Source organism: Desmodus rotundus, chromosome 12 (assembly GCF_022682495.2).
Source record: "Desmodus rotundus isolate HL8 chromosome 12, HLdesRot8A.1, whole genome shotgun sequence".
NCBI classification, from domain to species: domain Eukaryota; kingdom Metazoa; phylum Chordata; class Mammalia; order Chiroptera; family Phyllostomidae; genus Desmodus; species Desmodus rotundus.
Window position 1 is genome coordinate 71960913 of NC_071398.1, and position 25723 is coordinate 71986635.

General features: G+C 44.7%; 1 protein-coding gene across 9 annotated transcripts in view; it reads right to left on the reverse strand.

Moving 5' to 3' along the window:
* The window catches only part of SRGAP2 (SLIT-ROBO Rho GTPase activating protein 2), a 242667-nt gene that overhangs the window by 140816 nt on the left and 76128 nt on the right, over positions 1–25723 (reverse strand). For all 9 annotated transcript variants that reach the window (XM_045182803.3, XM_024575296.3, XM_045182769.2 and 6 more), the window contains exon 3: positions 13536–13728. In XM_045182803.3, coding sequence (XP_045038738.2) covers positions 13536–13728 — 193 coding nt within the window. The remainder of the gene's footprint in view (positions 1–13535; positions 13729–25723) is intronic.

Sequence of the window (25723 nt, forward strand, 5' to 3'; positions counted from 1 at the left end):
ACAAATTTCCTCCTCTTGATGATTATAAGCCTGGATGCCAGGGCTAACTACCCGGTTCCAGGTAGTTCATGACACCTTGTGAACATGACACCTTATAGGATAACACATACAGCTGCGGAGTTCTTATAGGCACTGGACATACAATTATATAGAGTCATATAACTGCATATTTCCCATCTACTGCAGTCACATCATAAAACTCTGGATGGAGAAATTGTCTGCCATTCAAGCGAGCCCCCAGGGGTTGCTGAAGAAAAGGGAGACTGCTGTACTACCTAAGGGCCAGGCTTAAGAATGCTTAACGCTGCACAGGGAACAAATGACAAGTCCCATCTAACAAGGTTTCACCTAGTATAGCTATGTTCAGTCCCAGCTCCTGAGGACAAGACTAGTAGTCGGTGCTGTTTACACTTACCATGTGACAAGCACTGTCCCAGGGGCTTCAGGTATATTAATGCACTTAATCAGCGTAACAAGTCCATGAAGTGGCTACTAATACTATCCTCAGTACAGAGATGAGGAAACGAGGCAACTAAGAAACTTCATCTAAAAATCACACTGCTAGTTAAGTGGAAAACCCAAGATTACAAACTCAGGAAGTCCGGTTCCAGAACCTGGAATCTGAATGCTCACACTATTCTCCTTCATTCGTGGTGATAATTACATCTGCTACTATTTTTTCTGAGTGTCTAGTAAGTTCCGGACACCAGGCTAGTGTTTTACATTTACCTAATCCCTAGAACAACTCTTCAGGGTAAGCACTACTCTCCATGCGCCATAGACGTGAAAAGTGAAGCTGGATGAGGCCCCTCAAGGCCACACAGCTGTAAGTGGAAAAGATAGGATTCAGATCCAAATTTGTCTGGATTAAAGCTCTCAGCTTTTACTACTAAGTCAAAAAGCCTCCCAAAGAGCTTTCAAAAGAATTCTTTCTCTGTTCCAAAGACGGACCACCATTACATCTTGCTGATCCCTTAAAATGCCTTTCTGTGTCTCTTCCATCATGCTTTAACCATGTGTGAAGAGACCTCCCAACTCTTCCAAAAAGAATCCAACCACCACCTTAAAAATGAAAGGTTCTATATGGGCTGGGCAAGTGAAAAAGTCACCAAGGGACCTCTTGTCAGTTTCTAAATAATTGCAGTTTCAGCCATGGCTAAAGGAAGCCAACCCTTGCCCAACACCAGATGCTACATCTGGGCAAAACCTTCCCCAGGGGAACAAATATCTCCCAAATATGTCCAAAATGAATGAGTGACGCACTGTTCCCAGGAAGTAAGGGGTTCTCCCTCCTGGCAGCTTCATGTTTCCTCCTACTTCCCTTCTCAAAGTCACCCCAAACTCAAAGGGGAACTTCCTGGTCCTCCACCCTTTTCTGATTTGCAATCACAGCTGCAACAGTCTCCACAGCCACTTGACTCTGCCTTTCAGCCCAATGCTATTCTGTGAGACTGGTGAACAACTCGAAACTCAGCTGCAAAGGAAAAATCCACTGGCAGTAGGTGACAACTGCAGAGATTGTGCACGTTCAAATACTGGGCCCACGGCCAAGAACATGGGCTCTACAAGCATTTCTCTCTAATTAAGTGTGTACCTAACCTCCCACTGAAAGGAGTGTTGCAGGTGAAATATCTACCAGATTCTTGAGATACCTCGGTCCTGCTCCCTCAAATATCTTCCATAGTTACACAACTTATAACCAGCCAAACAAGCAGGTTTATTTTCCATATGTATCTCCTTAATAGACTGCTAATTTCATGTCAGTGAGAATAGGATATTGTCTTGTTCCTATCTCCAGAAAGGTCCCCAAAATGTATACTGATTGAATGCACAAATAAAAGTATCTTCTAAATCCCTTGTCACTCTGAGTACCACAGACAATACCAGGGATGGTTCCTCCTTTCCCCACTAAACCTTACTGTTGGAAATCAACCATTTCCAAAGCCTCAACCATCACCTCTCTACGAGCACGCCCAAATCTCCACCATCAGCCCAGGCTTTACCCCAAATACAGCCCAGACCTTTAGCCCTGCATACAGCCATTCATTTTTTGTCAATTAATGAGAATTTCCCCTTCAATATCCTTCCAATATCTTGAACTTAACACTCAAACACCAAATTTCTCATAGTCTCAGCTTGCAAAAACAACTCATTCTCCTACCTTCAGTATTTTATGAATGGCACCATTAGTCTACCAGTCGCTCAAGTCCAAAAGAAACTTCACAAGCCTCTTCCTTTCCTGCTTCCAAGTGCATTTGAAACCTGAATCCTGTCAGTCAGCAAGTCCTACAGAGTCTTCCTGCACCAGGTGTTCTCCATCTGTCTCCAGACTGTAAGCTCCAGGAGTGCAGGGGGCAGTATCTGTCTGGTGTGGCCCGAGTCTGGCGCAGCCAAGAGCACAGCACATAGTTGCTGAACGAACCGAAGGATCGATGTCTATTCTTTTCATTCCTACCATCCCACCCTAATTTAGATCCTTACTATCTGCTGTGGCAACTGGTTTCACTGTCTCAAGTTTCTTGTCATTTAGCAAATCACGACCCTAAGGTCAAGGTTAATCTTCCTTAAGCAGAGTTCTTACCTCGACCTGGATATTAGCTGTTTAGACCTTCAGCGGTTTCCAGTGTCTACTGCACAGAGCCAAATCTCGGAGACAACACTCAAGACACTTCACAGTACGATCCTGTCTACCTCCGTCCAGTTCCTCCATCTGCACGTGTTTGCCCCAGCCACACCGGACTGCTCACTGTTCCCCCAAAGTGTCCTGTACTTTCCTCTTGCTATGCCCCTCCAGCCTACAACATCCCCCCTCTCTCCAGCCTTCAAAATCCTATTCACTTTCTTCAAAGTCTGGTTCAAACCCCATGTCCTCCCTTTAAGTTTCCGACCACACCCTTCTGTAGCACACGCCTGGTACTTACCATATATGCCTTATACTGAAGATCTGTGTTACTGCATTCAAGTATAATTTATCGCTGACTAGATTATAAATAAATATGGGAAAGAACTACCATGTCTACTTCTTTGGATCTCTCTCCTCTAAGAGTCTAGAACAATACCTTTAAAATATTCATCAAATATTTGTTGCTGAGAAGGAAAAGCTGTAAGAAAGCAAAGATGCTGGCAGAGGGTTATAAAGTAGCATAAGGTCTCTGTAAGAAGCACAGCAGGATAGCAGTGTAGGCGTACTCCTCTCAAAACTCAACAGGAAAAAAAACAACCTCAAAATAAAAGAAAGCACTGAGCTATTAAAAGTAGGAGATCAAAACCAACTGAGCTCTGACTGAAAGGTAATTTACAGCAAGACTATGTAAAAAAACAGCCAGCGCATTATCAATTAGAGTCCTGCTGGGCAACATTAACACAGATTCCACTTAAAAGAGACAATCAAAGGCTCGGCAACAAATAGGAACACATTTATACTCTTCAAGGAGCCAAAGAAAATGAAGAACATCTTCCCTAGGAAGACTTCCTACCCTTACATAGTATTATCTCTACTCTTAATCAAACCAGGCAGATAGAATTTCAGACATTAACAGGGTCCTCCCACAATTCAAAGGGATGGAGGGAGCCATATTACCCATCTTAAACAAAGCAGAATAAGGTAGAATCAAATAATCTCTGGGGGAGGGGGAAGACAAGGAGCATGACGGGACCACAGGGTCAGACTGTACAGAGGAATCAGAGCTGTGTGGGCTTTAATGAGGGTGTTTGCACTGAGCACAGTGTGGAAGAACACGAAAGGTGAGCAGGAGCAAAGCGGAACAGGATGCAAAGCCAAAGAGTGGCAGGGTAACGGCCGCCAGGGTAAGAAGCTGTCCATGAGAGAATGAAAAGAGCAGTTCAGCAATATTTGTCCCACATAGTCACTTGGGGGGTTGGCGGAATGGGTGGAAGGTGAAGATACAAATTGGCAGTTACAGAACATCATGGAGGTATAAAGTACAGCACTACGTACAGTGTCAGAGGGGTACAAGATGTATCAGGATGATCACTTAGTAAGTTGCATAATGTCTAATCACTGAGGTGTGCGCCTGAGACTAATATAATATTGTATGCCAAGTGTAAGTGAAAAATAAAAAATTATTTTAAAAAAGCCAACCAAACAAACCTGCAGCAGAATACCCAACCTGAACTAGTATGAGAAGTTGAAATCTAGCCAGGGTGAAAAAATGGCCTGGAAAAGGATGGGATAAACCCACATGGACCAGCTTCAGCCCTGGCCACCCTACCCCATCCCAAGTTGAATAGTTTCCATGTTCCTGAGCCGCGTCTGTCCAGAGCTGCTGCTGGCAGCTGCTCTCCTGGCAGCACAGGGAGACAAATTCATGGCATTGCTGAACCAACAGCTGCTACAGCTCTGGGGGAGGCGACAAGTGCCCACTGAGGTGCTCTGGGCAGAGAATGAACTATTCTAGGGACCTGCCCGAGAGTCAGCAAAACCCAGGCTACACTTCACTGGTGAATGAAAAGAAAGTACAACCGCCACTCCAGAGACCCTGGAAACCCACAACCCTTTTTCTGTCCCAGCTTCTTTGACTTCCCTTGCTCTTTGCCCTTACACTTGGCCCATTTTCCTTTGTCCAAGGGCATGATTTCAGTTGAGGCCCACGTTAACCTTAGGCCAACTGTCAGACCTTTCTAACAGGTCTCCTCCTTCCAGTGACTCTTCTCCAATTGATCTTATGCACCGTTGCCATAGTTACCACTCCAGAGCACAGCCATAATTATGTTCCTTGCTCAAAAACTACCAATGGCTTCCCTACGCTCACAGAATAAAGCCCAAACTCCGTTACCTGGCATTCATGGACCATGGTAATCTGATCCCTCTCAACTTTTCAAACCTTATTTCACTATTAGATTTATTATTTCTTTTTTTCAGCAAAACCCACAAGTTACCCACCAGCCTTGTCTTTCCCAACTGTCACCAACACTGTTCTCTGTGTTGAAATTCTTTCTCCCCCATCTTTTTAAATTTAAATCCTCACCCAAAGATATGTTTATTGCTTTTAGAGAAAAGGAAGGGAGAGAGGAAAGAAAGGAGGGAAGGAGGGAGAGAGGGAGGGAGAAGGAGGGAGAAGCATCAATCAGTCGCCTCCTGTATGTACCCCAAACTCGCAACCTAGGTATGTGTCCTGACTGGGGATGTACGAGATGACACTCTAACCAACTGAGCCACTCAGCTGGGGCCCTCCCCCATCTTTTTATCCCCCTTCTACAACTTTGCATTGTCTCAACTGAATTAAGCTTATAGGACCAATATCTAGTATTGACACTTTCACTTTTTTCATTTCCTATTCACTGAACTTCGCCTCCACATAATGCCGCCCAGAACCCAGCCTAAACAAACCTCTCTTCCCTGGGCACTTGTGGCATTTTGTATGGACGGGTGGCTATGGTGTGTCATACATCTGCCCTCTCACACATCACAATGTGTCAGAGGCTCCTAACAGACCGTTTCCCCTTTTTCTATATTAATAGAAACTCTACTTTCAGCTCACCCACAATAATAACTACATTTCCCAACCCTGCTTATAGCTCAGTATAGCTACATAACTAAGCTCTGGCCAGTCAAGTGTGAGCTGAAGAGATGTAGGTGCCACTTCCAAATTGCACCTTTAAAGAGTAAGTATGTGCCTGCCCCTTGCCCTTCTGCCTGTCCCACTGGCTGCAATGGGGACACGGTGGCAGTAAGCCATAGTGGGTCATACAGACACGGGCAACACCCTCACGACGGAATAAGAAGCCTGACACAGCCCTGCATGGCTAACGCCCAGACTATTACACAAGAGAAAACCAACCTCTATCTTGTGTAAGCCACTATCATTGGGGGTCTATTACAGAAGCACAAACTACACCCTAAACAAAAGACACACAGGCACGTCTCAAAGCCGTTCCTGGACTAAATAGGTTGACTTTTCAGTTGCTAACAAGTGACTCAAGCTTGGCCTGGCGGTGCTGCCCACCAAGTGCCATTTCAGTGTCAGCGGCGGGGCTGTCACTGCAGTAGCGCTTGTGTGTGCAAACGTCCGAACGCCTGCTTCCCTTTCGCAACACAGGGATGTGGAAACTGGAAAAATGAAGTGCTGTCTCTGGTGTTGTGTTGAGAAGTAGTCTCATCACTGTATTAATAAGACAAGGGTACATGGAAATCATCAGCAGCTCTTCGGATGCTCACCGGACTTAAGTAAGACATGGGTGTAACGTGACGAAAAGAAAGACCAGGTACAAAACGCTGAAGGTACATCCAGTGAGGTATGATTCAGAATTTCGCAAATATACTTGTAGCAAGAGAACCTACCTACTCCATGTAAAACTCTGGTTTGACATTCAACCATCTGACCTCTCTGTACATTTCTAGGAATGAATTATCTATGAAAGTGGGATATTGCCTGGACTCTGACTGTGTTTCCTGCCATCTTGCCTGGGCTCAATGCACTTGTGTGTATATCTTACCTCCTCTTCTAAAAGGCTGAGGCCCTGGGTGACTTCTGACCATATGAAATTGCCACTGTAAGGCCATTTTTGACCTAGAAAACCCAGCAATTTCATGTTACACTCTAATGGGTTGAAAGCTCCTAGGTTTGGGGCTCACTTTAATCTCTGCATCTCACACAACGCCTTCTACATGGGAGAGCATCTGTAAGAAATTGCTGGAGTTAACTTCTGCAGATCTTCTACTTCCATAAGACAATACTACCCTACCTTACCCTCTATCCTTTTAATGCTTAAAAAAAAAATCTCTCCCTATTTCCTTCCTACTTTCCCTTCCTCTTTTTCTCCCCCTCCCCTTCTGGTAACTTAACTTCTGGCAGAAACTTTTACTCCTCCCTCACACTGGGTGTGCCCAAGTCTTGGGTCCTGGTTTTAGCTTGTTATTCTTCTCTTTCTCGCCCCTGAGTTTATATACTTTCATATTGGGTTGGCCCAAAAGTCTGTATGGTTTATTCCATAAAATAAAAGATCCTTTTTAAATTTTCACCAATAACCTTATTGATTTGAATATTTTGAGTATATTGGCTATCTCCCATTATTGGTTTCTAGTGGGTACGTGCCAGGGGTGCTGCTAAACACCTCCAAATGCATGAGACACCCCCACAGCAAAGAATTATTTGGCTGAAATGTCAATAGTACCAAGAAACTTTGCAAACCACTTTTGACATGTTCAGTCAGTCACAGCACCTTCTCCATACACAGCACAAATCTTTTCTTTGCATTTCTGTTGCGTTTTTACCTTTCTTGAAATAATAAAGCATAACACGCCAAAAACACTGCATATTTTTTCCACCTTCAATATTAAAATGGCTGCACAAAAATTCACCAATTCTGATAAATTTTTCATCTATGCTATTACAGTTGTCCTGACTTTTCCACCTTGCCCTCCTCTACCCAGCACCCTGCACTCCCTCAAGCAATCCCCACCACCACCACCATTGTTCACGTCCATGGGTCAGGTGTAAAAGTTCTTTGGCTACTCCAGTTCCTATACTGTACTTATATCCCCATGGCTATTTTGTAACTACCTATTTGTACTTAATCCACTCACCTTCTCCCCCATTCTTCCAAACCCCCCTCCCATCTGGCAACCATCAAAACACTCTCTGTATCCATGAATCTGTCTCTGTTCTTCTTGTTTAATTTGTTTTTTAGATTCAACTGTTGATAGATTTGTATTTTTTGCCATTTTATTATTCATAGTTTCGATCTTCTTTTTCTCAAATAAGTCCCTTTAACATTTCATATAGTAATGGTTTGGTGACGATGAACTCCTTTAGTTTTTTCTTATCCAGGAAGCTCTTTACCTGCCCTTTGATTCTAAATGATGGCTTTGCTGGATAGAGCAAACTTGGCTGTAGGTCTCTGCTTTCCATGACTCTGAATGTTTCTTGCCAGTCCCTTCTGGCCTGCAAAGTTTCTTTTGAGACACCTGCTGACAGTCCTATGGGAACTCTTTTCTCTTGTAGGTAACTGCTTTTCTCTTGCTGCTTTTAAGCTTCTTCCTTTATCTTTAACCTTTGACATTTTAATTATGATGTGTCTTGGAGTGGGCCTCTTTGCATCCATCTTGTTTGGGACTCTTTGTGCTTCCTGAACTCACATGTCTGTTTCCTTTACCAAATTAGGGAAGTTTGTTCTTTCATTGTTTTTTCAAATAGATTTCTAGTATCTTGCTCTTTCTCTTTTCCTTCTGGCAGTCCTATGAGGTGAATGTTAGACATTTCAAGGCTGCTTATACTATCTTCATTTCTTTTTATTCCTTTTTCTTCTTGTTCTGATTGGTTGTTTTTGCTTCCTTATATTCCAAATCATTGATTTGATTCTCAGCTTTATCTACTCTACTGTTGTTTCCCTGTAAATGGTTCTCTATTTCAATTAGTGTATCCTTCATTTCTGACTGGATCTTTTTAATGCTTTGAGGCCCTCACTAAGTTCCTTGAGCATCCTTATAGCCAGTGTTTGAACTCTGCATCTGATCGATTGCTTATCTGCATTCGTTTAGCTCTTCTTCTGGACTTACGATCTATCATTTGGGCCATGTTTCTTTGTCTCTTCATTTTGCCAGCCTCCCTGTGTTTGTTTCTATGTATGGTAGAGCTGCTTTGACTCCGTGTCTTTGTAACATGGCCTAATGTAGTGGGTGTCCTGTAGGGTCCAGTGCATAGCCTCTCCTATCACCTAAGTTGGGTACTTGAGGTGTGCCCTTCATGTGGGCTGAGTACACTCTCCCCTTGTAGTTGAACCTTGGTTGCTGCTGGCAGATCAATGGGAGGGATTTACCCAGACCAGTCAGCTACAAGGGCTGGCTTTGACCACTTATCACCAACCTTCACCCTCCGTGGAGGATCAGCTATGCAGGGGCAGGATGGTGGTGCTCTGATGTGGTCTGTGGCTGTCCACTGGGTGCCCTGGCCCTAGGGTTCCCTGGGTGGTGCAGGCCAATGTCAGCCCACCCCTGTGTTTTGCATGAGGTCACCCGGTCTAAGCTATAAAGCAATCTGAGATGACTGCTACTTGTGCTGAGCTTGGTGATTCCCAGGCGGCACCAAGCTGTGAATCTAGGCTAGCTGCTGTTTGATAGGATTTAGAAAGTTAGGAAGCATGAGCCAAAACCAGACATCCATGTGGAAAAGAAGCTTGGATGGATCCATAAGTTAGTGAGGTAGAGTGTCTGGAGGTTCCCAAGGCAGGTCAACTGTATTAGCCAGGTTGATGGAATCTCAGATATGGCACCAGCTTTCCAGCTCTGTGGAGGGAGGGTTTAGAAAAGGGACAATGGCCTCTGCTCGCCTCGATGCCAAACACTTCAGTTTCTCCCAGTATGACACTGGTGCTTTTCAAGCTGCTACCCGGATGCAGAGGGAGTGAGTCTGAGTACATGAGTCCAAGTGTGGGTTCTTTAAGAGGAATTGCTTGGGGCTCCAGAAGTTCTTTCCACTGACTCGATCCCCACTGGTTTTGCAGCCAGAGGTTGTGGGGACTTACCTTCCTGGTACTGGAACAATGGGCTGGGGGGGGGGGGCGGGGGCAGGTGTAGGGCTTGGACTCCTCGCTCCGGAGATAGCCCTCCTGAATTTTTATCTACTAACCGTGGGTGTGGGACCAGCCCATTCCACGTCTGCACCTCTCCTACCAGTCTGGATGGATGTGGTTTCTTTAATATCATAGGCGTCGAACTTCCATTCAACTCAATTTCTGACGGTTCTCACTGATGGTTGTTCCATAGTTTAGTTGTAATTTTGATGTGGTTGTGCGAAGAGGAGAGCCATGTCTGCCTACACCGCCATCTTAACTGGAAGATCTCTTTTATTTTTCACTAAGTTTTTTTTAATGCACGCTGATACGGTAGCTGTCACAACACAATCTAAAAAAGTTGTTTCCAATGAAGCAATTTGAAATTAAAGACACCTACGCACTGCTAGAGCCACGATAGTACAGAAAACCCTTCACAAACCTTTTGGCCAACCCAGTATCTTCCACAATCAGTTCTATACTGAAGCTTATGCTACCTATTCCCAGCCATACCCTCTTATCTCAAGAAGTGCAACCTTCCATCTGAATGCCTGAAGGCCTCCCACTGCCCCAAAATAAGCATGTCCAAAGTTGGCTCGCCATTCACAAAGAGGTCTTTCCTCAACATCCCCACTTTTATCGTAGATTCCATAACTCTTCTAGGTTGCCAGGTTAGAGACAGTGGGTCACCCTGACCATTACAGTCCTTTACCCAATCATTTACCCAGTCCCGTTCAGTTTTTCAAATACATTTTGAATGTATTCCTTCCCCTCTGTTCTTTGCTGCTACCACAATGGGCATGAATTCCCTGCCCCCAAACCTCCATCTCGGTCTTCTTTGGCATAAAAAAAATTCATTCTTCTACCACATTTTTTCTCACGTTTCTGTCCCCGTGCAAGAACCCAGAGGGCTCACTACTACACTGCCGGATCAAATATGAACTCCTCTGCTTCTCTGTCCAAGAGCCATTATTTGGGGTCTACTTGTCTACCTTTATCTTCCACTGTTGTTGAAAAATACCTGTGTTCTCCCAATATTTTGCTCCCACTTCTATGAAAGGCCTTTGCGCATTGTGTTGTCCACATGTGTCTCCTCTCTGGAAGCCAGGATTCTAAGCTTATCTTAGCCTCCACAGGAATCAGCACAGAGCACAGTATCCAGCAGGAATTTATAAGGGGTTTGTTGAATAAGTAGATTGTTACTCGGGATAAGATCACACAGGAAGCTATTAAAGTAAACTAGCCATAAAGTGACAGAAAAAGGAGTGGAGAAGTTTCCCTCTTACAAGCTCTTGTAGTGCCTTGTACTTTAGTTCCGTAACACTTACCTCAACTCATCTAATCGTGTGATTTGTTTAACAGCTGCTTCCTCATTCTTCTGTGAAGTGCAACGTGGAGGACAACAAGCTTATTCACTGCTGTACCCCAAGGCACAATGTCTGGCGTAAAGGAGTTCAAGGAATGTGTAATGGACATCTGTTGAATGAATGTTTAAGAATCTTCCTTTTTATGAAGCTGGATTCCTCACTAGTCCCTGTACCTTTACCCCTACTTCCTCTCACTTGTAATAGTTCTCTACCACACAGATCTTTAAAGCCTAACCTAAAAATCTCACTTGCTTCTAGAAAATTCTCCCGACTATTCTAGATCCTTTATCTACCTCTGATGATTCATCTCTGACCTCTTCTCACATCTGTATTCTGCACAAAACAATGATCCCAATGAGATCATTACTGCCTTACCCTTTAATTGCTCCCTGTATTCAACATCTTTTCTCCACAACAATATTTGGCCTTCTCTGGATACACACAATAAACTACTCTTATATCTTCCAAAACCTGTACAATATGAAGCACGTAGCCGGCTCTCTATAAATACTCACTGGTTGTTTGGGGGAAAATGAGGCCAGGTACCAGTTCTATCAGAAAAATCAATTCTTCCAGCCTTGGAGAAAACACCCTGTTCCCTGTATGTGATCTTAATCAGAGCAATTCAGATAATTTAAAGAGTGGCCCATCTGTACCTTAATTTGCAGTAAATATGTCCTTAAGCTGAGCATAGTAGTAAAACTAAAGTGATGTTTTAAACTTAGGAGGAGCTTATTAACAGAATAAATCCAACTTTGAATTACTTTGTCACATACTAAGATAGCATTTAATTCCCTCAGAATTGCTTATCATAAAGAGAACAGGACTTGGAAAAGATAAGGGACTCAGGATAAAACATCTTGCAGAAATTCTCATTCTGGCTAAACTGAGCATGTCACATATTCCCCTCCATGTTAGCCTCCACGCCATTGCTCAGAGCTGGCTTGTAAAGGATGCTTGTTTCCTCAATAATTAGGGCGATAAACAAAAATAGAAAATAAGGAAAGATATACTTGGCATTAATTCTTAAATTCATTCATTCACACATCCAATATTTAGGGACCATCTGCTATATACTTCATGTTATGCTAGGCACTGTGGGAGACTGAAAGATGAATTAGGAAAGTTTATCCAATGCACTGAGAGGGGATACTATAAGGCAGACAGTGCTGAATGTCCTAATAAAAGAACAAGTAAAATGCTGTACAAATTCAGAAGAGGGAAAACATTCTTTCTTCTGGGAGAATTAGAAAGTGTCTTAGAACAGGTTGCTTCTGAGATGGGCCTTAAAACATAGGTATGGTTTAGACATGCAGAGATGTGAAGAATGGACACATAAGCTCAAATAACAGGATGAGCAAAGACCCATGGAAGTCAACATTCTGTTTGGCTAAGGAACAGTGAACTGGAAACAGGAAATAAGGTCGGAAAGCTGCTTGGGCCAGATGTAGAGGGGCTTGAGGACCAAGCCAAGGAATATCCACCTTTGTGGGGATTTCGTCACAGTAGATCTAGGGGTGGGACCTGAGACTCTGTATTTCCAACACCCTAGGTGATGATGATGATGGGAGGTCATACCTTGAGTATCAAGAACATAGATACACAGACAGTGGGGAGCCACTGCAGAGAGATACTGCCTGAAGTGTGTTCCAGGAAGCCTAAATCTGATAATAGTGGATCAGCCAGGCTGGAATGGGGAGAAGCTGTAGACTGTGGTCCCCAATGCTGGCCAACCATTAGAATCATCTGGGAAGCTTTTACACCACATTGTTACTCAGGCCCTACTCCCAGAGACTCTGATTTAATTGGTCTGGAGTGGGGCCCAGATTTCAGCATTTTAAAACATTCTCCAGGGAATTCTAATGTGCAGTTGGAGTAGAGAACCTCTGCTATAGATGATACAGTAAGTATTACAATTGCTCAAGCAAAGATGATGATCTAAACTAGGGCGATGGCAGTGAGAACAGGTTGAAGGGGCCAGTTGTGTAAAATACTATAAATGCAGAAGAAAAAGACTTTAGCAACTATCTGGGCAGCAATATAGAAGTATAGCTACAACATCATTCGTTTCTTCTAGTTTGGTGAAATGGTTAAGAATATAGACTCTAGGGGAAGGAAGTGGGGAGGGCTGAGGTGGTGGGGAGGGGTGGGGGGAAGGCAGAAAACTGGTTTTGACCACCAACAACAAAAAGAATATAGACTCTAGAACCAGATGGCCTGGGTTTGAATTCCAGCTTTGTTTACTAGTAGGGGGTGTGTGTGTACAATGGGCAAGTTCCTTAACCTTTTTATGACTTACTTTCCTCATCTGCAAATTGGGGATATAAGAATAACCACCATATGGAGCTGTTGTGGTGATTAAGTTAACATATATGTAAAGCCTTTAGAACCATGCTTGCCATATAGGAAGAACTATGCAGTGTCTGCTGTTATTAGCATGGTTCATTATCTACTGTGATGGCTCCGATGTGTCGTACTGCATGAAAGGCTGGTCTGGAAAAGGAGAAATCCTTGAGGGCTCTCAACCTTCAGCCAATTTGAAGTCACCAGGGTTACCTGCTTCATGAATCCAACTGGATCTAGGTGGCACACCCTGCCTCCCTCCCTCTCAGACCCCATCCCCAAGGTCTCTAAAAGTGACAGCCACGGAGTCCCTACTTGAATTGCTGGTCCTTGGTGCTGCGCGTCTTGGCCAGGAAGCGCTCTGCCAGCTTTTCCAAGTTGCGGGAGTAGTCCATCTCAATCTCGGCCTTCTTTCGGAAGAAGTCCTGGAGGTCCTGCAACAGCTGCACCCGGAGCTCACACTGCTGGTCCAGGCATTTCATCTGCTCTGTGAGCTGAGCGCGGATCTCTGCAACAGAAGAAGGCAAGACAGTCGGTCATACCGCCAGCAATACATGCAGCGTTCACCCCTTCCTTTCTTGATCCCTGTCCTCTAGGGAACTTAAAGCCCATGATGATGATGATGATGATGATGATGATGATGATGATGATGATGATAAGAAGCCTAAACTCCACCAACATTTTTCAGACTACTAAAAAAACACTGGAACCAGGAATCTGCTGAATCATTGAAGAGAAAGTACTTATTAGACATAATATTTAGAACTACTATTTATTGCACAATTTACTGTAATTCTGGCACAGTGCCAGAATACGGTCTCTCTTCTAGCAAAGAGCGTAATGAATTTTCTTCCAAACATCCTGTTGGGTCAGTGTTACTTTCATGCCCATTTTAAGATGATAAAACTGAATCTTAAAGGAGTCAAGCTACACCGAATACGAGCAGCCTGACTTTAGAGCCCAGGCTCCTACACTTTATACCTTCTCCCATCATTTCAAAATGCTTTTCCACATCTTTATGAATCAGGGTCAGGGTCAGGATATTTTAAGGGAGATAGAAAGGCCCCTTCCCAAGGTCAAATAGTGGCAATCAAGAATGAAACAAGCATGAGGACCTCCAGACAAGCAAACCATCTACTGTCAAGCAGATTCCATAGTTTCCAATATCGGAGAATGTACATCAGCCTTAAAGAAGTTGATTTTTTTCACTAACAAATATCACTCATATCTCTGTTGTTTCATCCCCACTGATTCAGCTCAGAACCCCTGCTTTGTCGACGCTAGAAACGTTTCTGGTTAAGCTCCAGCTTGGCAGATTTCTGCTGGCCGGAGTCCCCGTACAGGGCTAGCAAACACCCTCTCTGTAACTACAGCAATGGTTGCTCCAGCTGCAGTCAGATCCGCCCCAAATGCAATACTGCATTTGTTACTGACAGGAGACCTGGCACCCACAGGAAGCGCTCGTGGAAGCCAGACTGCTTGTCAGCTCAGAGAAGGCCTGCAGTGCGTATCCTGCTGAAGTTATGTTACAATCGCCATCTGAGTCACAATGGAGCCATTTCTTCATCCCTTCCCCCTCCAAGCCTGCTCAGCTCAATGCATTAGGATGTGACAGTGACTCTAATCCCAGGGGAAAAAGAGCACCTATATTATGCCTTTCCTGTGCACGCTACAAACCCACTCCCAGGTAGCAGAGCTGCAGCAGTGCTTTCTGTCTGTGCTGTTTAATGCATGAGGTGGGGAGATCTTCAGTTTTCATCCGCGTTGTGGACAAACACAGGCAAATCTAGGGTGAGGGCTATGATGTTGAAAAATACGCCAAGCACTCCTTTTATGAAGCAATGAGGGATGGGCAAATGGCACACTTAGCTCTCCCCAAAGTAGGTAGGGGTCCATTATCTACCCCCGTCTTCATGTTTTTATTCTGTTTCCACAGACGCCAGGATGTAGCACAAGTATCTGATCATTTACGGGTGGTCTCAGTTGACCTGTAAGTGCCATTCTCACCCTCTTGGTCCCCACGCCTCCCCCTGGCCAACCACCAATGCCAACCAGGTCTGCAGTAACCTCACCTGAACTGAAACTGAGCACCGCAGGGTTGTTTCTAGCAGACAGAAGGCTGTGCAGAAAAGCCGCCGACCTCATCACTCATCAAAGCTCTCTTGTTCTGTGTTTTTCTGGGAGTCTGATTACAAGGGTGTTGGGAGGAAGATCTGCAGAGGGCATGTCAGGCATATGGTTCTGCCGGGGAATTTCTGGGCCTCTTAAAGGCAACAGCCTTTACCAAGACTATTCCTAGAGGCATCTGTGCCCCTTCCATCTATTGGCAGACAGGCTTGTAGCTGGCAGCGGTAGCTGCTGGGAGGGCAGACTGTCGGTGGAGAGGACATGCATTGATATTACTTACAACTGGTTCACTCAATAAGAATCAGGGCTTTGGGGCTGAAAAGGTACCCATAACAGAAGTGGAGGAGGATGCGGATGGGTGATGGGGCTATCAGCCCCCTCTGAGTGACCTGTAATTTATTTAAGACTTTCCTCAATGATCTCACTAACCAATGAAACAGAAGGGAACATGGTAAAAATGGATGATGCCCACCCTCCATCAAAAAGAGGGGGCTAGGCAAATTCCCTTGATACCCATGAAGTTCCAGAGATACACCACTTCAAGGCTGCCCTATCCAAGAAATAAGCCCTTCGGAGGAGTGAGATATGTGAATTAATTTAAGAGGCCCCCCCAGCACATCCAACCAATATGGCATCCCACCCTGACTTTCTTAGGCACCTCAATGAGGGGGCAGAGCAGCACAAAGTGATCCTAGTTGAAACATGGGCTAGCTAGTGAGTCAGGGCTCTAGTCCACACTGCCTCTAAGGGCCTAAATCACACCTCAGCGGGAAGACGGAGAAGGGGACATTGCAGGGATGGAAGCCAAAGTGTTCCATCAGGCCCTTCCAGGCCCTGAAGGAAAGGGAACATGTGTTCACTTGAACACTCTTAATATACATTATTTCACTTAACCTTCACAACTAGCCTCTAAGTCCCCAACTATCCTGATTGCACAGATGAGAAAACTGAAGTTAGATTAGTTAAGTAATTTACAAAAAAGTCATACAATTAGGTGCAGGTGGGGCTAAAGCTACATTAAGGTTTGTCTGCCTTGTCAAAGAGGGTGATAGTGGGGCAACGAGACAAGAGGCACAGAACATGAGTCTGGAGTCTCTGAAAGCATTTCTGCAAAAACCAGTTTCTATAGCTCCCAGCCCTGAAACGTTCACTTCTCCACCTTTCAGCTAAGGGGTGATCCAGGCCCACAGAGGTAAGTATGCACTAGCACACTGACTCACTAACTAGCCCACATTTTGGCCAGTCTACAACAGGGATGGGTCCCTTCTCTGCTTCCGAGATCTACTCTACAACAGGACGGCTTTGGAGGAAATGCTTTTCTCGTCCTGTGAGCACACTCTGAGCTCTGCCAGTAAGCCTGGAGGGCAGAGATAGTGAGAAAGCGATATCCCCACCCCTGCTCCAGGAAAAGAAGAGTGAGTCTCTGCTAATAGATACTACCTGCCACTGGAGTTGATTTGTGATTTGGCACCACGGGGCATCTCCCCCTGCAGTCTGCCAGGAGGGAGAAGCCTCCCTGGCTTCCATCCTCAGAGCATCCACCCAGACATTTAAGGGAGACCACAACCACCCCCATCCCCAGGCCTGCAACCCTAAGACAGAATGGCTGCTCTGTCCAAGGTAAAATGTGCTGCTTCAGGTTTTTGCTGCTGCTGAAAGACAAACAATGGTCCCCAAGAAGGCAGCTGTGCCAGCCCCAGACCTCTGCCCATGCACAGAAGGGGCAGGAAACAATAGGCTACTGAATGCCAGCACGCCTGGGCCATGTGCCCAGACTGGAGGCCCCTCTGCACCCTGACCTACCCACAAACTACAAGGGCAGAAAGAAGAAAGGGGCGATTTATAAAAACATGAAGGAATTCTTCACAGTTCTATTGTGTGCTCGGGCAAGTATGCACACACACACACGTGTGCACACTCAAAGACATGCACAGTCACGCCACCCACACTGTGCTTCACCGTAACTCAAGAAGGCTTTACAAATCCAGTAACAGTTGGACGAAAGTTCCTGGGAGCTGGGGGTGATGGGGTCCTTGTCAGTCCTAGAACTGCATGGGAAGAAGTCAAGCTCCCACTTTCTAGAAGCAGCTGCATCACAGAGATATGGATGAATGCCATGACCATCCACAAAGCCAAGTACAAAGGTCACTGTGAACTACTTGGAGTAATACATGCCAAAAACGACCTCCCCTGGGCATCTAACACAGCCCATTTATTCAGTAAATCTTTGCTGAGCCCCTACTGTACGGCAGACCCTGTGCTGGTGATGGAGAACAAAACAGGCCCAGCCCTGCCCTAGTGAACATGGCTTGACAAAGAAAAAGAAAAGCAAGCAAAACAGTCTTATTGGTTTTGTTCTGAATATTCTCTATTATAACATAGCCATAGTAGTAAGTTCCAACCTGAAGACCATAGATTTATAAATCATCAGTAGCAGACAAAAGAAATCAAGCAACAAGCCTAATAAAAATTCAATGTCCTATTTTTTTTCCATTACATTTTTTAAAAATTACACTTGAACAAAAACTGCAGCTTCCTTTGCAAAAGGGACCAAAGGCTTAAAACAAGTTTTCGGAGTTTCAGAATTGACCTTTGGTTGATATTTCATCCAAGATTCAAAGTCAAACTTAATTACACTGTTCTGGAATTAGTGGCGATGGTTACACAACTTTCTGAATATACTTAAAAAAAAAACAACACTGAATTTTACAATTTAAAAGGGTGAATTTTATGATATGTGAATTGTATATAGCTCATTAAAAAATTCAACCAAACCAAACAGCCTGTCGTGTTGAGCACCATCCTTCCAGCTAAGGGAAAACAGCCCAACAAACAGGCAGCAAAAGGAGTAAGGAATTCGTGTTTTCCATTTCTCCATTTACATGGGCTGAATCTCAGTTCCGCATTGAATATTCTTAAAGTAAATACTGGAAGCTGCCTCTCTGGACAGCAAGTTTGGCCATGACACTGAAATCCACTGGTGCATTACCATTCTATCATTTCCAAAATATTTCAGATCAAAACCTGGCCAGGAGTGTTTGGATGCGTGCGTTCAAACCCAGGATCAGCAGACGCATCCAGCCAAGTCCCCCCTGGGATTGCTGACCCCTTGGCTGTGCTTGGGCACAGCTGAGATCCTCACTACATCTGTCTTTGGAGTTAGAACGAGGTTCATTTTCACTTTAGAGAGATGCTGATGGGTCACGTGAAGGATGAAACTGGAAGGAAAACGGGCCCTAATAAGACACTGATCATTTAACAAAAGCACTCAGGGACCTGCCACACTGATGATCACGTAGACGCTAAATTATAAAACACCTGGCAAGGCAGGTGACACAATCCTCTGACCAATGTCCTCACTTCAGAGAACACCCAAGGAATTCACCAGTCAGCGGAGTACAAAAGGACTTCGTTCAGTCTACAGTTTCCAATCCAGAGGTATTAGCCCCACTCTTTCCCTCTCTCAAAATTCATTCTCCTTCAGGAATTTTCTCTGAGTCACACAGAACCCCCCTCTTATGGATCCCACATTTTCGAGAGGAAAGTGGGGATGGGAGGGCAGGCCACAGAAAGATGTAATCTTTGGAGAGTAATACAGGTATGTCCTTCCTCGTCCTTGAAGTGCTGGCACCTAGGGGACAGGAGCTGCGACTCCCACAGGTTCTGTTCAGAGCTGGCAGAACATGAGATCAGCCCAGGTTCCCCAGTGGGAACGGGGCCTGACTGCCAGTCTTTTTCCACAGAATCTGCCTCACCTGCTTTTAGCCCTTTCACAAACACATGATGTCACCTCAGCCATCTGAAGAATATTAATTCCTAGTACCTTTCCAGCGAGTGTTACATAAGAAGACAATTGAGGCTTTCATCGGGTTCTGCCCTCCATCTCTCCTACCAAGACCTCTTATCACAGGGGTAATCGGCCCTCTCCAAACTGCTCCCCAGGAAACAAAATGCTGGAATGCCCTGCCAAGTCTTGCTCTTTGCCCTACTTGTTTGCTTTTCTACAAACTCAGTAAAAGGAGGGCCCTTCAAAATCGCCGTTGGACAGAGCGGAGAACCAAAGCCCAGAGAAGGGAACGGAATTGCCAGAGATCACACAGCCATTTAGCTGCAGATCTAGGCCTGAAACCCAGATGGCTGGGTCCCCAAGCCAATGTTCTCTCTTATTCTTATTGCAAACATTTATTTGAGTACATTCTAGAAGCTCTGAGAACAGTCCTCCCTCAAAGTTACCAGGGTAGCAGGGAAGAAACCAGTGAAAAACACCCATAACGGTAAAATAATGGGCTACCTTTACCCATAAAGGTAAAATAATAACAGAAATCAAAGGGGTGTGCGCTGCGCACAGGGAGACGCGTCAGCTTCAATCCACTTTCTACACCACATCTCTCGGTGACTGCTATGATTAGTAATCTGTGAGCAGTCAGCGTTCCAAGAGAAGGCCCGCAAGCTACGTTCAGCAAAGTAGAAAACAGCAAATATTCCTCCTTGAAGAGTATGACTATTGACGTTACCCTATTCAATACAAAGTAAAAATAGACATGAGTTAGTCCAACCAACCAACAAATAGCTACTCAACTTCCAGAATATGAGGACGTGATAAATGCTTAAAGTTTTTTCCTTCCCTGCATCCATACCCTCCTCCTCTCTTAGTCCATGCATTTTTGGTAAAGCTGATTTCACCTCTGCCCTCCCCAAAGACGGTGGAAGCTACCTCCAGGCCGTGTTTGGAGCTGCAAGACCTGGGGACAACGAGAGCCCAAGCCGGCTGCAGCCATCTTGCCACCGTGAATGACAAGCCTGTTTGAGAACAGAGCTGAGCTGAGGAAGCGGAGCTGAGAAATGGAAAAATGAAAATCGAGCTCCTGAATCACGTCATAGCCAGATACCAACCATATCCTTGGTCCTTTTAGTCACAGAAGCTGCCTCATTCACTTTTTGCTTAAAATAGTTGGCATTTTGGTTTTGGTCCCTTGAAAACAAAGGAGACCTAATGGATACTGAGAGATTCTTAAGTTTTCAGAAACAGGAAGGTCCCTGTTCTCAGGCAACTTACAATCCAATTGTAAAGATGTTATCAAAATATGTATTTAAGAAAATCTGTATTTACCTGGCTGGTGTGGCTCAGTGGATTGAGCGCCAGCCTGGGAACCAAAGAGTCTCTGGTTTGATTCCCAGTCAGGGCACATGCCTGGGTTGCAGGCCAGGTCCCCAGTGCGGGGTGGGTGAGAGGCAACCACACACTGATGTTTCTCTCCCTCTCTTTCTCCCTCCCTTCCCCTCTGTCTAAAATAAATAAATAAAATCTTTAAAACATCTGTATTTATATATTACATAATTAAACTAGATATTTAATTCTATTATATAGCTTGTTATTGTGTACTGTAAGTACATAAAATTAAGAAAAAACACTACAAGTGAAAGTGTTGAAAAGTCATAAAGAGCAGTGGGAACCAACCTTACTAAATTAAGGCTTCTTGAGGAAGACTAAACTCCTTGAGAGGAAGAATTTGTCTGTTCAGTTCACCAACATACTTCTGACAGCTAGAAAATTATCTGGCACATAGAAGACCCTCAAATATGTGGAGGGAAAAAAGGAGATGAGAGAGAGAGAGAGAGAGAAGAGAGAGAGAGAGAGAGAAGGGAGAGAGAGAAAAGGGAGAGAGAGAGGAGGAGGAAACAGGTCTGAACTAGTACTGAGGGTGGGTAGAATTTCAGTAGATGTAAAGGTAAAGAGACAATATTCCAGAGGAAGATAAAATGTAAGCCAAGAGATGGGAAAATGTGGGACATGGCCTCTTGGTGAGGCAGTGAGGAAGGTGGCTTAGCTGAACGAAGGAGGACATCGGGGCTTGGTCAGAGATAAGGGTGTACAGGAAGGAGCAACTCCAAAGGCTAACAGAGTATTTGGATTTCAAGCAGTCAGAAATGGAGGTGGTGAAAGTGTGTGCCATGATGAAAACAGAGATGAAGGAAGATCAGAGAGGAACAGGTCTGCTGGATGGATCCCTGGGTCTAAAATTAAGAGATGGAGTTCACATGAATGAGCAATCCAGGCTGAATGACCCAGAGGTCAAGCGGGTAGGAGATTTCCATGAGTGGAAAATCCCAGCCCCTACTAACACTAATCATTAGTAATAATACAGACTCTCAAGCCAGTGATCCTAAAGCTACCGATTCCAAACTATCCCTCCCTATCCAGTGGTAATCAAACTGGACGTGTGAGACAGATCCTCGGGCTCAACCGGGAGAGGCTATCTCGCTATCTCGCTATCTCGCTATCTCGGTGGGAGGAAGGAGGGGTAGCCAACTGGAGTCCTGGACTCCCTCGCTTTCCTTGTGACTACAGTTCTGTTGAACTTTAAGTCTGGCATTTTCAAAACTGTCTGACCTGTGCAGCAGATTGCTCCCAAGTTACGAAAGAAAGAACCTCTCCTCCCCTTGCATTAGCTCCACATTACCGAAAAAACCATGCATGCCGCTTTGGGCACTAAGAGAAACTAGCCAGTGGAAAGGAAGAGGCGAAAAAATGACCCCGAGAGTTTCAAAAGGACGTCCAGTCATCCATGAACTTTCGAGCCCCCAAATAAAGCTACAGAAAGCAACCTTACAAAGCCGATGAGGCGGGAGGGTGTGGAGGGGGATATCTCAATGAGGTTTAATCATCACAATTGCTCTGGCAAGCTGCCTTGGCTTTTTCAAGTTACTCAATAGAAAGTCAAAGAAAAAAGGCTCCCAAATGAACACGCTGCCACATCAAATGCCAAAGTAGTAATTTTGGCTCCTAGGCCTAGCCTGAAATGTTTAAGAAACAGAATTTCCAAGGTCCAAAGTCTAGAATTAACTTGTACTACAAACTAAAGATTTGGAATGAGATGACCAACGGCTCCTCTGGGAAATGTCACCTAGTCGCATGCCCCTGATTCCCTGCCAGAGGCAAACTGGAAGTCAGCACCCAAGGACAATAATCGACCAACAAATCCAGCAAATGCTGTAGTTATCCTATGCTGTCTCTACAAAGATCTGAGTGATGAACCATTGAACACACAAGAAAATGTAAGACATTGTCTTTCTTTTAAAGAGCTTATAATCCAATTAGAAAAAGGGGGGCTTACATGCAAAAATACTCAACAATATAAGACTGTGTGTGCTAAGCCTAAATAATAGTCCCAGATCATGTTCCGAGAGGAGGAGATGAGTATAAACCAGTGTGGGCTTGAGTTAGTCTTGAGGCCCTGAGCTGGGGAGGATTTAAAGAGATGTTCAGGGTGATAGAGGAGGAGGGTTGTGGTCACTAGAGCAAAGGTAAGGAGGCAGATATGGGCAGGTCCAGATTAGGAGGATGTGAGTAGAGCACTGTGACTTGAAGGTTAACTCGGCAGAGTCCGGAGCGGGGCAGGGGTGGGAAAGCAAGAAAGGGCCTGCATACTCCATGAGTAGATCAGACACAAATAGCTCAAAAAGGATCTGTAAGCTGTGGAGAAAACAAGGTTAACAGTCTAGAAAGGGAGGATGGCATAAGCAGAGTCAAGACCCAAGGAATACCCTACCAATCAATTCCTAAAAAGACCAAACATCGATCTCAACTTGTCTACTTGAGTACTAGACAATGGCAAACGGTATTTTGCTCAAAACCCTAGCACAATCAAAGAGAAAACAAACCAGATCATTATTAAAATCCAGGCCCTAAGTTCCTAGAGAGCTGGCCCTGGGGGTTTACTCCATTTTGTGCAGGATCCAGCTTTGGCATTCAGTACTGGCACGACTGTTTCAGACTTAGTTCAACAAGCACGGGCCAAGCGCCTATCAGTTGTAGGGTAGAGGGACAAACAAATACGCTTCTGGAAGATCAAGGGATTCACTTGGCCTTTGAAATGCCCGTGGAACTTCCAGCTGGAAAAGGCAGTTTTGCTCTCCAGTCTGAAGTTCTCAGGAGAGATCAACTCCGGAAACAGACATTTAGGAGCTGTCAGCAAGTAGATGGGAGAATGAAGTCACCACAAAAGCGAAGACAGCTACCCACAGAACGCATGTAGAAAGAACGATAAGTAGGCCTCGGCCTGCGACCACTCCATTTAGGTAGAAAGCAAACAAAGAGGAGATAGGAAAGTACAGCAAGAATGAAACAAATGAAACAAAATTGTCAATAACTGCAAATCCCTTAAATAAGATAGCAGGGCCAAGAGTGTATTTAACTTCGGCGATTCAGAGTTTGTCATTATTGAAAGCTGGCTGCGCTGCATCCAGCCTACCCAGCACCCAAGGTGAACACAGCTAACTGCCTCGCTGACTGCTTGGACGGAACAGCTTGTACTGCTCCAGGTGAATGGCTGCTCACCGTCCTTCACGCTGTTGGTGGGCCAGCCTGATGGAGTCCTGCATTGTACCCGTGCTGCACGCTTCTCAACGCCTACCCCAGGGTTTCCCTGTTTTCACTGAGGCATGCAACTCGGAGGGACTTGCTCAGCCACTAGCCACGCAACCAAGAAGCACGGGAAGAGTGAAGCTCAGTGAAGTTAGCACTTGACCAGTACGAGGGAGCTGGCAAATGAAACCCCTCTCCTCCCCGCAGTGGAGGCAGCTTCACACAGTTTCTCTGAAGATGTCCCACAAGACCAGATGATAAGCCTCTCTTATGAAAGCTGTGGCCGGCTTGCCAGCAGTCCCTTATATTTGCTCTCCCGTTCTCCCTTTCTTACTTCCCTTTTCTCCTCATTCCTGCTTCCCTGGAATGGCTTTCCCAAATAAAGTGTAAGCTTTTGCCTCTGGCCCTATTTTCTGGGGGGCCCAGACTAAGACACTTACCATGTGCCAGCCACTGTTCTAGATGTTGGGTCATAGTCCCTTCCTTGATGGAACAGATTCCAATGAAAGTATCGGCTTAGCAGATCCTTGGGAATAGCTAACCAATTACTTTTCAAGGACTCAATATATATGTTGGTTGGTTGTAAGAACTGACTGTGTTGCCTACAGTTTATTTTCTATGGAAAAGTAAACTGTCTCCACAAAAAGTATAGGCAGGCACATCATATATTCAAGAGTAACCACAGGTACCATTTATTAAGTGTTTGCTATGTACCAAGCAAGCACATAGTAAATCGAGTCATTATTCAAGTACAAAGGTACATTATCTCATTAAAGCCTCAACACATCCCAGTGGGATAAGTTTGCAGTAAAAGAGAGTGGTTAAGAGCACGAACTGCATTCCAGAAAGACCTGGGCTTTGACTAGCTCTGCCACCTACCAGCTGTGTATATCCTTAACAAGACACCTCTCCAAGTCTGTTCATTACCTACGAAAGGGAGTTTTTAAATCGCAGCCACTTGAGTGGACAGTTATTAAGAGTATAAGAGATAATGTACGTAAAGTGTTTCCTGTATGCCTGGTGCCTTCTCCATTAAGAATCAACCGTGACTCCTCTCCCTTCAGAGAGGAGGTACTACTAGGGTTCAGAGGGATCAGTTAGAATTGCCCGAGGTCACCCAGGTAATTACAGGTCACGAAAGGACTTGAACCTAGACGTGTTTAATTCTAAAATCAGTGCTCTTAACTACTCTCCTGCACCCATTTGTTTAAGGCTGAGATGAGGCCTCCTTTTGTCTTTCATCCTTTGTAGGCTGACAACACTGATTGGTTAACAAAAGGGATCCCTGAATTTCTTCAACTTATCAAACGAAAGGCCTCCTTCTCAGTCTTAACTCTGCCTGTTTAAATGTAGGTGTTGTGGGCTAGTGGGAAAATACTTTTTAATCATTTCTTTTTGAGGGCAATAGCAAAAGACAGTCCGCACCACGGCCTAGAGATGCTATCCACTAGAGTAAGGCAGCAAAGCAAAACCTGACCCCGGAACCAGACTTCCCAGGCTCAAAATGCCAGTTGCACCACTTACGAGTGGTGTGACCCTGGGCAAGTTACTTAATCTCTGTGCCTCAATGTCTCTATCTGTAAAAGCTCAATAATGGCAGTGCTTACCGTACAGTGTTTTTACGGGTTAATATTCATAAAGTAATTACATTACTTTGGTGCATTGTAAGCACTATAAATGTTATTGTTAAATACATAAATGTCTCTCGTGAGCTCTTGAATCCTTTAACTCTCTGGACAAGAAGGTATAGGAAGTGAAAGGAATCATAGAGATGACTGGCCTCCAAATGTTACAAGCACACACACAACCCAAGTTTCATGAAACAATACATATCCTTAGAACATGCTACAACCTTTGGTATTTTCTACTTCTTTCTAAATGCTGGTTGTGGCCCACTAGTAGAAGGTCTTGACTTGTGGACTGAAAAGCTCTTGAAGAAACATGACCACCAAAAGCAGAACTAACTAGAACATAGAGTCTTTAAACCACTCAATTCCTTCTTCCTAGTTAT